Source organism: Xylocopa sonorina, chromosome 7, assembly GCF_050948175.1.
Source record: "Xylocopa sonorina isolate GNS202 chromosome 7, iyXylSono1_principal, whole genome shotgun sequence".
Classification (NCBI taxonomy): Eukaryota; Metazoa; Arthropoda; class Insecta; order Hymenoptera; family Apidae; genus Xylocopa; species Xylocopa sonorina.
The window spans coordinates 4,736,259-4,749,382 of record NC_135199.1 but is presented as its reverse complement, the minus strand read 5'-3'; the positions used below and the strand labels follow the sequence as shown (position 1 = coordinate 4,749,382).

The following is a 13,124-nucleotide window of genomic DNA, read 5'->3' as shown; positions in this document are numbered from 1 at the left end:
CCGGGCGGAGGCGGCGTTGGCTACCTCAGAGCCAGCGGACTCCCTAGGGAGCCCGGATCGTTAATCGCCCGAACGATTCCCTTTCGCCTCACGTACGGGAATGGCCCGTGGAATCAGCGTAAAAATACAAATTTAATATCGCTGCTGGATCAGCCGGCTGACCAGTCGTAGCCCGCGGATGTACCCGATGTACGCTTGTCGACGAGCACCGCTTTCCTACGTGGGCTACAAATTAAGACGGCGGTGGGTTCGTTGATTAGCACTTCCCGTCGAACGAATTTGTTTGTTTCTCTTGTTCACTTTCGAGGATTGTTTCTTTATACCTTCCATTTCGATCCTCTGGCGAATCGAGACTCGGTTCTATGGACTTCGATATTGTTACCGCTTCAGCGTATCAAGCATTAATTTAGTACGGAAAATGGTCGATTACAGTTTGCGTCGACGAGTGATAAATGAATATTCGTCGATTTCTATCTGTACAAATCGGAGGGCAACGCGATAAATATTTCCAGTGCGTTCCTGTTAATGATTTATCGCGAAATTTCAGTTATGCCTTGAAAAAGGCACCGGAGAATATTCATTTAAATAGGAGAAGTTGCCTTGAGAGGCCGAGCTAACCGCAAATTTATGTAACGCGATATCACGAATTAACAGGAGACAGGAAAAATTGCCGGACTCGTTGCGTCGTCCAATTATCTCCGTAATTCCTAGTTTTACTTTTCACGTGCAATAACTCAGACTCGCTTTTATAGTCCGGCGATCCCTCCGTCGGTTTCTTCGTAACCCCGTTCGGGATATCGATGCCCGGCAACGATTTTATCGCGCGCCTCCTCTTTTCTATCCGCCTGCCCTTTAAACCGTTACATTAGTTTCATTCCAAGTCGCCAAGTCCTAATTATACGCAACGATCGAATTAGATGGGTCTAATTATAAGATCGGATAGACACAATTCTCATAGCTGGCCGCAACGTCTCGATACATATTATTTCTCCGCTATACATTCAGTCCCAAGACACCCATCCGAGAGAAATCTGATCGATGTTTATTCTCAGAATACTCTACGCTCCTTTAACGATAATTCTATCTGAATTCCATGCTTCCGTCGCTGCAGTTTACGTTGCATTTGCAACATAATCTTGAACCGTGTCGCCATCGTTCAACCGATCACCCTCGTAAGAACACTTGATCGCAGTGCACAAAAGAAAATCACTCGATGAACTCATCTCACAATTTATTTTACAAAAACGGACCATCTTGACGATTGTACACCCTGTACTCAAAAATCTTGTACACGAGCCTCTCTGTGCAGCAGAGATGTCACGCGATATATCCCAAGGTTAGCCGTGCCGTTGTCGAGGAGAGAAAAAAGGGAGGAAGCGACGGCTGGGTACACCGGTACGTCCTACTAGACCAGCCGGAAATAAGGAATTCTCGCAGTTTTCTTCTACGTGATTGGTCCTTCGGGCAACGTGGATTTCTGACTCGAGACTCACTTCGTACCTACTATCCGTTATACAAGAGTGTACCGGCTTATATATAGGTTAGCTCGAAGGTTGCTACTTGGTATGCGGATCGCGCTTTTCATTACCGGAGGCTCTGCCCCTCCGCCCCACGGCCCCGTCGCTGCAACAGCCTAAACCAACCCTCTCCTTCCTCCCTCTCACCGCCGCCACCCCTTACCGCCGCCCCTTTCGCTCTCGCGTCTTCGTTCCCGTCTCGCAATCCTCCGCACCCTGCCACTTTTTTTACTATTACCACCGCTGTCTGGCATCAACGTTTCGTGTCGCGGCCTGGATCAACTTTTTCTCTTTGCCTTTCCTCCATTTTCCGATTTTCCTTTTTTTTACCACCCTCTCTCTCTTTTTTGTTTTGGTTTCTGGAGTCACTTGGAGTACACGAGTTTGTGTCGTGAAACTGGAACAGATTGAAAATCGAATCGAGAAGTTCGGGTTTATTAATTCTGTGATTTCTTGTTTAGTTGAAGTTTCCTCTTTTTATGTAGGTTTTTTAGATGCTTTTGAATTATTTTTTGATTATTGCGAAGATTGTTGAACGTAGCAAAGATGGCTGTAACGAGGCTGTTGAATTTTTTGTTTACTCTGAAGGTAACTTTTAGCTCGACAGATGTAAGTTAAGAGCAATCCCAACGAACACTCGCAACTCATGTATCCCTTGGAAGATTTATTGATTCTCGGTCAGAAGCGAGTGATATATTTCAACCCCGATAAATCCTTCAGCTTCCACCCCTATACGTTAGAAACACGCGATCACAATCTGACGCCCAACATAACGTTGACAAAGTTAGCTGTTATTTTTTCCACGCTGTCGCGTTCGACTAACTAAAAATCTTGCGGAAGACTCGCTTTCAGGTGAGCTTCCGCGCCCTTACGGATTTAATCCGGCTCCTTTCTGCTGCTCGTCTCGACCGTGCTCCCTTCTTCCTCCGTATAATCGTCTTATATACCTTCCGGTTGCCCAGCGGCAATAACCAACACTGGATTATGCAATATTCGATATCGTATTCTCCCGGGGTGTATTTATACCTATCAGCATCCCTCGATCTAATCAGCAGCACTGCTTAAGCACATCCTTTCCTGATCTCCTCTGTTATCGATGGTGCTAGGGAAATTCGTGGCATCGACCTGTTCTCTGATCAACGATAGACGAACTGCCACTGTTAAATTGCTATTTATTAATTACGAAAGCTACAAGGTTAACCTTTCTATAACGCGAGTAAATCGTATATGAAAGCTGTGCTAAAAGAAACTCGGAAGTAAGTGTAAATATAAATCAGTCTGACTCGTTCTGACTTTGGTACCCTGAATAATTTCACTCTCAGAGTACCAGGTTATGAAATTTGATAAATACGAAAAGCAAGATACAACTTAGTACGTATATCAAAATTAGGAAGGCACTTGCAATTTTAGCTACGAGTTAGATGAAGAACCGTGTTAAAAAAGTGCAGCGTTACAGAACAGTCGACTCTATCGAGTCCAATTCTGTTAATCAATATCTCTGCTTCCCAATTACAACCCCGTTGCGTAACCCAAAGTCGCCGCGCCGACGTTCTTTTTTACCCTATCGCGCGCTCGCAACTATATCCGACGGGGAATGCAAAAGGGAGCAAGCGACCCACCCGGCCACACGTATCTCGAGCCGCTCGATTCGTTCCTGTTGCAGAACGGGACGGTGCTGAAAGACTCGACCACGGAGGAAGCGAGCAGCGGGGCGTCGGCGAAGTTCGGCGACTCGTCGCCGATCAGTCTGACGCAGGAAGGCGGCTCGCTGTCCGACAGCGGGATCTCCGACAGCGGCAGCGAGCAAGAGCTGAGCGAACGCGAGCGGAGGCTCGCCGCCCTTCGTCGACTGATCAGGAACCTCGAGAGCCAGCTCGCGCCCGGCTGCGAGGCGCTCGCTGAACTCTGGAAACGCGTCGAGGACGCGGAGACGGACCTGAAGGGCCTGCAGAAGCACTGTCGGGAGCTGATCGTACGCACCGCCGCCAGCGTCGAGGCGCGGACCGCGAAACGAACCGGTGGTCTGGTTCACCATTGCGTCGAGTGAGTACTCTTTTTTTTTTTCTTTCTACGTGTAATTTCTGGTTTTTTACGTTTATTTTGTGGTATACGGGATGGTAGATTTTTTTATGGTAGTTTATTGGTGTTCTTAACCCTTTCACTGCGACACACTCGCAGATTTATCGATATACAGGTTTCTTTGTACAAATTAATTGTTAAATCGGTTTTAGTATGTGTATTCGTTTGTATTATTTTTGTTACTATCGGTAAAGCGCAAGTGAATTAAAGATTGCTTAGAACAACACTTAAAATAGATCATAAATTGGATAGTTTTAATTTACTTGTAATTATAAGCTTGTTGAACTTCTTGGAATGCTATGAAATCTCTGGATACCGTTTTGGTTCGTAGTTGGTGAACCAGTTCCAGCTATTGACATGTGAATATCGTGGCATGCGTATTGATGTCTCGCTGCGAGAGCTTGCCACAGTGAAAGGGTTAATTGAAAGTAATTTATTGTTAGTTCCGTACATCATGAATTACTTACATTACTTCTTTTGCGAGAAAATATATCACAAGGTAACTAATGGTAGAATGAAGTTTAGAAAGAAATAGATAATTGATATATGTGACGGACGATGACAAACATACTTCACGTCAATTCCTCAGAATCCAACAATTGCATGCAACGTAAAACCACTTTGATCCTGAAATTCAATCCACTTGGCGCAAAACGTGAACGCATTCTTTAAACGCATCATTAAAGTCCGTAAATAGTGAATCGAGAAAAGCGACACAATGTGCAACGTGTTCAGTCAGAATTGCTTTCGAAGTCGACAAGACAATTCCCTCGTACGGCGAGCCGTGAAACGCGCGTAGACGCGAGGAGGACAGTACTTTCGAGGTAAACGTACAGTCGCGTGGTTTTTAATTTATTCAGGCGTCCCAAGACTTTCGAGGGAATAAAGAACGTCCTTCTCGACGCGCATTCCATTTGCATAACGTCGAAATGAGAGGCGAAGAATGAAGGCGTCTATTTAGACGCGGAGACAGGAGCCCTTTCGTTCATAGTTCTACTCCCATAACGCGCCTACTCATTTGAATATAAGAAGTTGGCTGTGAATGAACGCCTCTCTTCGACGTTCCCTAGCCACTGTCTCGTTGAAACTACCCCCCGAAGAATTACTCGGATCGCCTCGTTCTTCCTAATTTCTTATCTTGCACGCGAATAATTCCCAGGCAATTCACTGTTACCGATATTTGCGAGAGCAGAACATCGAGGTTAGAGATGGTGGGCATTAAAACGGTTGCCACCCTGTCTTACGGTTTCATCCCCCAACGGAACCGTTTCGAGAGCCGCGCTTTCGATCGCAATTACTCCGAATTCCCATTATCACCGGGCCACCTTATTTAACTTTGTTTGAAGGATGCTTTTTTTATAGTCGCATTTAATCACTGCACGGTGGCAAAGGTAATAGGTTTAGTTTTCGCGGGCATAGAATGCCGTGGCCATATTGCATCATAAAAAAGGTTGTAAAAGCTCCCTCCCCGGCGTCGATTCGTATTTTTCCTCGCCTTTCTCCCGGTTCAATTCTAGAGATGTCTCTGGTTCCATTAATTTTATTTTACTTCTCGACATTAGCAGCGTTTCATTTGTTCTGGTACGAGTATAAAAAAAAAAAAGAATTGAAAAATTTGTCCTCGTTGCTTGAAAGAGTATTGTAAAAGTATCCTCGCTTAAAGAATATTGTTGCCTATTGACATTTGGGGGAATCGTTGTAGTTGTATTCACTGGAAATTCGATCGCGTCGTGTTACAATTAAATACTGCGTGCGATGGTAGCACTAAAAGTTACCTGAAACGCAAGTTCCGAGACACAGAGACGCGCATCCGATTTGATTCCCCGGCGAACTTACCTTTTACCAATTTCGTGGTCTGACTTTCACTCGTGGGACGGTGTAAATTAATTTACGTGATCACTGGATTACCTCGAGGTCCTTCTAGCTACCCGTAGTTCGCGGTTAGTCGACTTTAGGATTAATTTAATCTCAAACACGGAAACTAATCTGATTATCACGTATCCAGCGTCTACCTCGCGATCACGGCGTATGCGTTCATCTTCCTCCCTATATAAACACAATTAACTCTTCAATAAAATGTCGAGCACGCTAACAACCTTGCAACAAGACGTCGTCTCACCGACGATCCAAGTTCCTGAAACCCTGCACCACCTGCAACAAAGCATGCATCGTCCAGCATATCCACGTCGTCCATAACAATCACACCGCTAACCAGAAGATCCATCCTCCTCGAACTCTTCAGCATCTAATACAAACGAAGCGTACCAGTCACCAGACCTTTCTACGAAACACACATCGCCTATCATCACCTCCAACACGCCATCATCCATATCGAGAAGATATCCACCCTTCTCGAACTCCTCAGTACAGACACAAACTACAAGACTGGAAACGAACCGATGTCAGAAAGACGACGAAGACGCGCGTCCAAGCTCGCATCTAAACGAACTCGATCTTCCTTCTGCCCCCCCGTTGTGCAGCAAGCGCAAGAAGGCCAGCGTCGCGGAGATGTCGAAGGAGGGCGCGGAGCGGATCGTCGCGAAGGTCGCGAAGAGCGGCGCCACGGATGGCGGTGACCCGGACAGCGAACCAGACCTGCCGTACAGCCGGGTCTGGCGCATCGTCAAGGCGGTCCTCACCTTCCAATTTTCCGTGTTCGCCGTCCTATACGCCGTCAGCTTCCTCGAACCCCACTGCTGCGAGGCGACCAACACGTTGAACCTGTCGCTGACACCCCAGCTGCGTTACGTCAGAGGGCCGCCGCCTGTCTGAGCGCCGCGACGCGGACCCTTCGGTGATTAAGCCTGACGCGGCGTCGCGCCACCATGGAACCTCCACGGAAGACATCGCTCGAACGAGGACCAGTCGAAGATACCCTCAGTCAAGGGCCATTTGTGCCCTCCACCATTCTCGCTGATCGTGCGTCGCGTGCACGCGCGATCTCGAGTTTTTTGTAGGTTTCGGTAGGTTGCCAGGTACAAATCGTACCACAGCGCACGAGTTTCGGAAATTCGTCGAAGCGAGATCGATTGCCAATGATCCTGTCCTGATGATGTCGAGGTGTTTTTTAATTTAGATATTTAGATTTAAGGAGACTATGGTCACGTTTGGATATGACTGGACTATGTGGGTTCTGTTTCGTTTTTTTGGAGACTAAGTTGGATTTTCAGTTCACTTTTTTGTAGTTATGAACAAAGTATGACGATAGATTTGAACGTAGAATTGTTTTATTGAAGCTGAGATGGTTTGTTGGGTTGGAACAAGTGAAAGTATAATAATGATAATTTTTAATTTTTTCTTGCAATGTTTTTGTCGGAAATAACAGTTCTTTAATTTTATATTACTTTATATATAATTCAGATTATTTCGACCCTACAAACCATCGATACTTTTATGCATGAAAACTGAAAGTGAAAAGGACCTTTGTTTACTTTTCTAAAAATGAATATTCCTGTCGAATGCACAAAAATATCTATCACCAGACACTCGGACTAAACCTTACGGATCGTTGGCACAATCGTTTCTCATTTTATCTCGCGTCTTTCCAAATTTCTATCCTTGCACTGCCATAAGGGATTTCGAGTCAATTAACACGAGAGCTCAAAGTTACGTCGAGACTGCGAATTCGTCCACGTAGAAACATTTCAGACTGTAGTTCCTCTTTTCGAATCGCGTGCGATCGCGCGAACTGAGTCGTACTTAGCGAGAAAATGTGCGCTCGTTCGATGCAAAGAAAAGGAAAAAAAAAGTAAAGAAAAAAACGGAGAAGAGGAAGCTAGAATAAATAAAATATAGATATGACTAAGGCGCGGCGTAGGGAACCAATGAGCACTACGTCAAAAAAAAAGAGAAGTAAAAGAGAAAAACATTTTTTTATACGATTTTACGAGTGAATAGTTAACTGATTAGAAAGAAGGGGTAAGTACAGCTCGTACCACCTGCTCTAGCCACGCGCAAGAACCAAAATGGACGAAGCTCTAGAACGACGATGATAATCATCGAATCGGATGATGAGTCGAAACCTCTTAGCATAATTTTGCGGATCCTTCGAGAACGACGCAAACCTCGAAGCACAGAGACAACGATACGACGATTATTCGGGAAGATAAAGTTAACAGATATTTATAAAAGGAAAAACTTTATCTTTCCCCCAAAGGATTTGCAAGCGAATCGATGATGATCGAACGAATGATTTTTACTCGCCTAGTCGAGTACGAGGTTTCGACACTTTGTTATATAGTATAAATATTTATTTATATATATATATGTTGCAAGTTATATATATATACACATATACGTATTATTGTTTGTAATTTAATGTCGATTGAAAGAGACAAATTTTATGATGATGTTTCCTCGCGAGAGAGGATATAGGAAACGACACGTTCCACGTGTGAACGCTTTTTACGAGGCATCGTGCATGCCAATGTCAAACGACAAAAGTAACACCATCGTTTTATTGTTTTCAGCGATTTTGTTTTCATTTTTTTATGGCTACTCGTAGCTAGCGAGAAAGCGGTTGGTAGCATTGGCTGATGGCCGAATGCTACCGCGGAGGATGCGGAGGAACTTCCTTTGCTGAAATTCTGAACGAATTCCGATTTCCTTTCCGTTTGAACGCTTTTCCGTTCTCGTGTCTCCTCGACGACCCACTGAGAGGAACCGAGTTACGAACAAATCGCGAATTCGCGACTGTAATTTCGTTCAAATTTTGTTGCGCACTCGGAATAACAGCAAATGGACTTCTCTCGCGTATACAATTCTTCAGATTCTCTTTTTGATCGTTCCAATAAAGAAAAAAAAAAGAACGGCTGAAAGTAGCCGTCGATTCAAGTGGAAAAAATGGCGACGCCGAAAAGAGGTCTGAGAAAAGAGACAAGTGCAGCCAAGGCACAGGTTTCTGGAATTCTAATGAAACTAACATCGCGGTCCGACTACGCACACCCACGCGAACGGTCCCCGTAGGTAATTTCATTAAAATGCCAGCGATATCGTGTTTGAGAACCGTAGACGCGGGGCACGGGCTCGTGCTCCCGTGAAATAAAGTCGTCCCGGCTGTTCGCGAACATCTAATTTCGGAGAACACCGAGACGCACTTCTACCACCGAAGCTCCACGTAGAGAGAGCTTCGTTCATCGTTTTATCGGCGCCACGTACGATCGATACACCCACCAGAAAAAGGAGATCGCGTGGACGTCGGATGGTAAATCCTCGTGGCAGAAATCGCTTCGATAAAAATTCGTCCGTGTCGCACGGACGCTGAAAGAGAAGGGGTCGAAGTTGAACGAAAATGCACCCTTAGGCGAGTACGATTCGTCGCTATCGCGATCGTGCCTCGCGCTGATCGGCAGCCATGCTTTGCTGCGCGTCGCTTGACGACTGGAGAAAAAAAGTAGATTCGTGACGAGACGATGACGAGGTGGAAATAAAATGTTCGCACGACGAGAGGAAACGAGTGTGGCCTTCGAATCGAAGAGACTTTCGATCAGGATTCGAAGGTTGAATGTGCGAGTTGGAGTTTGGGAATGATTTTTGTTGCTCGTTCGATGGGGAACCCGGTTCCTCTTCTGTTCTTGCCACGCGCGAACAATGGAATTAATCACCGTTGGACGACCATTCCGTCGATTCCAACGCGAACTGTTGCGATACGTTGACACGGTACAGTTTAAGGAGACCAGGTGGATTTTTTATACATATTGTCGTTGCTTCTATAATTGTCGCTTGAATGACTTTATCTTTCTTGCTGTACGATCGTGGAGTGGATCGTTTCGATTTAATGGCGCGTGTTACGAGGTGTTTCATTTTGACCGAGACAAATCGCATGGAAGAAATTTTGTTGTGAATTAAATGAGGAATTGTTCTTGCACAGATCAGTAAAAATTTCAAAGGAAATTGCAAGTTCCTCTGCGTCGACGTTCGTTCGATTTTTTTCGACTTTGAAATGAAACGCTTCTTACGCGCACTTGTAAAAAAGAAATTGAAATCGAGGGTTTTCACGTTGTCGATGATATTTCCTGAATATTAAACAGTGTAATTATCTCGACTCTCTTCTAAGCTAATTCATCTTCGATAGGGGTAGTCAAATTACATTTTCGTCACACAACCTTTAATTCGATCAGCTTATAATCGATCGCGAAATTTGTGTGACCTAAAGTAATCAGTGGTAAGGAAAAAGTAAAAAAAAAAAAATGGAAAAGGCAAAAAAATCTTCAACTTTATTTTTATACATCCTAGGAGTAATTATTATTTCGTAATAGCGGCGAATGCTTCGCAGCATTTTCTATACGATAGTAATTTTCTAGAGAGTTGCAACAGTTTTCGTGCCACGCAAATTTACAGTCACGAACGACTTATCGAACTAGACTGAATATTTTCGAGCTCAAAATTCTTTTTTAAATTACACTTCGTGTATACTTGTTTGGTATTCCATAGATTTACACGAAAGTAGGACGACTTTGCACAGTTTCGACAGAACTCGTAGAGAGTAAATTTATAATTAGACATGGAATTAGTAATGTAAATACATAAATGTAAAAAGAGTCGATCGCATTAGAAGATCGAGCGATATTTTTTCTATAAACGAAGTTAGAAAGCGAATTCACGCATCTGTTGATTTTCGTAGAGGGGAACGGAATTAGAGATGTCTATTTTATGAAATATTTTGCAAGGGAGAGGGATTTCGTAGACAATAGGGACTTCAATTTCGTTAAACCGCAGTGCAGTTAATCTCGTGCTTCGACGTGAATCGTCCAAATCGCTCTGCATTTCCAATTAGCAACGCAACCAAAAATGAACCATTATCGATCAATTGTTTGACCTGTACAAATTTCTTTGCACCAACGAAAAAGCCGCGTTGCTCACTGGAAACTGAAGCGATCGTGTTAGAGCTTCTTCTTGTAAACTAAAACTAAAAAGAGAAGAAACATACGATTGGTAATCAGCGAGCAAGCGATTCGCCAGAGTTTGTGAGTTGAACAAAATTACGCACCGTGCTTACTGTGTAAGCGTAAGACGAGGTTGGATGAGTGTGTTTGCATTTCGTGGTAGATCGATACACCTCTGTCGAGATGCTGATCGCAGATTTTTCACTTAGGACCAATTGTTGCTACTAAGAAAAACAAAAAAGAAGAGACAAGGTCCTCGAAAAAAAAGACGATTCCAACGCGTCTCGCAGACTTATATAACGTTAGATTTCTACGATTGCACATCGCTGATATCGAGCGTCGATTTTCGAGCACAGTTTGTGTGTTGCGTTAGAGTTTGCATGGGTTTGTTGCGAGAGTAGCGTGATAGAACGTGGCGAGAGAACGGAGCCTGGAATCAGGCGAATCGTCTTGATCGAAGAGAACTGCACATTATAAGCTTGCTACATAATAAGATAAAGAGACATAAAGGCATATCTCGATAAGTTACGAGGGTGAAAAAGAACAGAACGAAGAGAAAAGAGTAAAGGGTTGCAGTGGACGTGAAACGAAGTACACTTCTTTCGATGTTTCGAAGATTGTACGAATTGATTTAAGAGCAAAAGCTCCACGATGCACCCTTCGCATATTGTACTTACGTGTTCACGATGGCGACGACAAACGGTGACATTGCACGTCTACAGACACGCATAATACACACAATTATCCACACACGTACACGCAGAGCGGAGGACTTAGAGAAGACCAGTCGGTCGTGTTCTCTGTATACTTGATTTTTTTCTTTTTTTTTTTTTATTAAATGGATCACCCTGTGGGATCACGTGAAAGTTTTCATTGAGATCCGTTAGACGACGACACCCTTAGGGGTAGTTTCGCGTCAAGGAGGAAGCTTAAATGGCGAAAACCGAGCGATTTTCGTCGGACCAGACAGAGTTCGTCATAATTCTTTGGAATATTCATTGATTCAACGAATTCTTAGTTCGTTCAATATTTACATTTCCTCTGAAACGGTGGTTAAAAAGTTTTCTAAATTTCTCACCCCCTTAAATTGAAATATTGATATCTTTAACTATATTGTGTAAAAATAATTCTGACAGGGATATGAAATTGTAATAATTTAACGAGACAGTAAAGGAAGTTGTAGTTCATAATTCAGCCATCTGACGATAATAATCGCCCAGTTTCCGCCGTTGCAGTGCTCTACATAATAACGCTCCCTGCGGGATCCGTCTCAAAATGTGCTATTTAAACGAATTCGCGATAATATCTATGCATATCCGATCCAACGAAACGATTTTAATCTACCCTTAAATACTACGTTTTGAGGCGAGCTTTGCAGCAACGAGAGTCCCTGTTCATCGAGTTTACGTTTTGCAAAAGCGACGTCGGCGTCGTCTCGACGGCGCGTCGAGCGTCGGAGACTCGAAATGGAAAACTGGAGTCGACGAACACGAGGCCTCCGCCTCGCCTGCCTTCTTTTTACCTATGGTAATGTGTATAAAGTACCTGAGAAATCAAAATATTACTTATATATCTATACGTATGCATAAACATGTACGATTACGAGAGGTATCCACTATTTTTTTTTTTTTTTTTTTTTTCTCTCTCTCCGTTTCATCCATGCATTGTCGTTAACGTCGAGAGCGTGTCTCTGCCCCCGCAGAACAGATGGGGAGGAAAGAAAAGATCAAAGGAGAACGAGATCGTGTCATGCTTTTGTACAAGCTTGATTTGTCGCGAATTGTGTACTCACCTTTGCGTTGCTGTAGCGGCTACTTAGATTATACATTGCATGCGGTTTTACTTTTAACGAGAATCATGACGTACGGCTGCGCGTTCGTCGTATGTCGGGGGAAAAAATGTTAAAAAGCAAAAAAAAAAAGATGTAAGCGAAAGATTGACACGTTTAATTGCAGAATCGAGAGAGACTCGTTCGCAAATTGTGTTATGATAATCGATATTTTAATGGCAGCCTGCAGTTTTGCTTAGCTGATTCCAGTCTTGAGTGTCAGTTGCGAAATTTAAAAAGTTTTATTTTTTTTTTCTTTTATTACTTCTCGTTTCGATTAGTTTTTGATACGAAGACGAAAGCGTTGGAAGAGAGAAACTGCGGGCTATTTTGCGACAAAGCTATCGAATGTATACCTTCGAGAGTATGATGCGTGTTTGTATTAAGTTTTTACTTAAACAAATGCAAGTGAAATTAACCCTCCGTGAACCTACTTCGTTTTTGAGTCTTTCGAATAGTATTATGGATCAGTATGATTTTCGTTCTACCGTCACAAAAGATTTTTTTTTATTTTATTTTTTTTTTTTAACGACAAGTTTTGTGTTCATTTTTTACAGCATTGCGTGATAAAAGCGGACGTGGTTCATGGAGGATTGAACTTGATTTTAGTACTAAGATTTCAATTGAATTCCTCGAAAACGCGATCGAATTCAAGGATCGCGTACTAGTTCTGCGTTATCTTATTATTTGGCGCCGTAACGTCGAACATAAACTTACTAGATGACCATTGGTCGCTCGAAATCAAAAATTTTTTTCATTCTTTTCGAGTTCATCGTCAATTCTCTTTTATGAATTTGTCTCGTAGATTGAGATTAT

At 43.4% G+C, this 13,124-nt stretch overlaps 1 protein-coding gene across 4 annotated transcripts in view; it reads left to right on the top strand.

The window, feature by feature from the left end:
• The window catches only part of LOC143425435 (uncharacterized), a 105,590-nt gene extending 99,144 nt beyond the window's left edge, over window positions 1-6,446 (top strand). For all 4 annotated transcript variants that reach the window (XM_076898204.1, XM_076898205.1, XM_076898202.1 and 1 more), the window contains exons 20-21: window positions 3,181-3,560; window positions 6,077-6,446. In XM_076898204.1, the coding sequence (XP_076754319.1) occupies window positions 3,181-3,560; window positions 6,077-6,368 (672 nt within the window). In that variant the 3' untranslated portion in view covers window positions 6,369-6,446. The remainder of the gene's footprint in view (window positions 1-3,180; window positions 3,561-6,076) is intronic.
• Window positions 6,447-13,124: the final 6,678 nt, after the last annotated feature.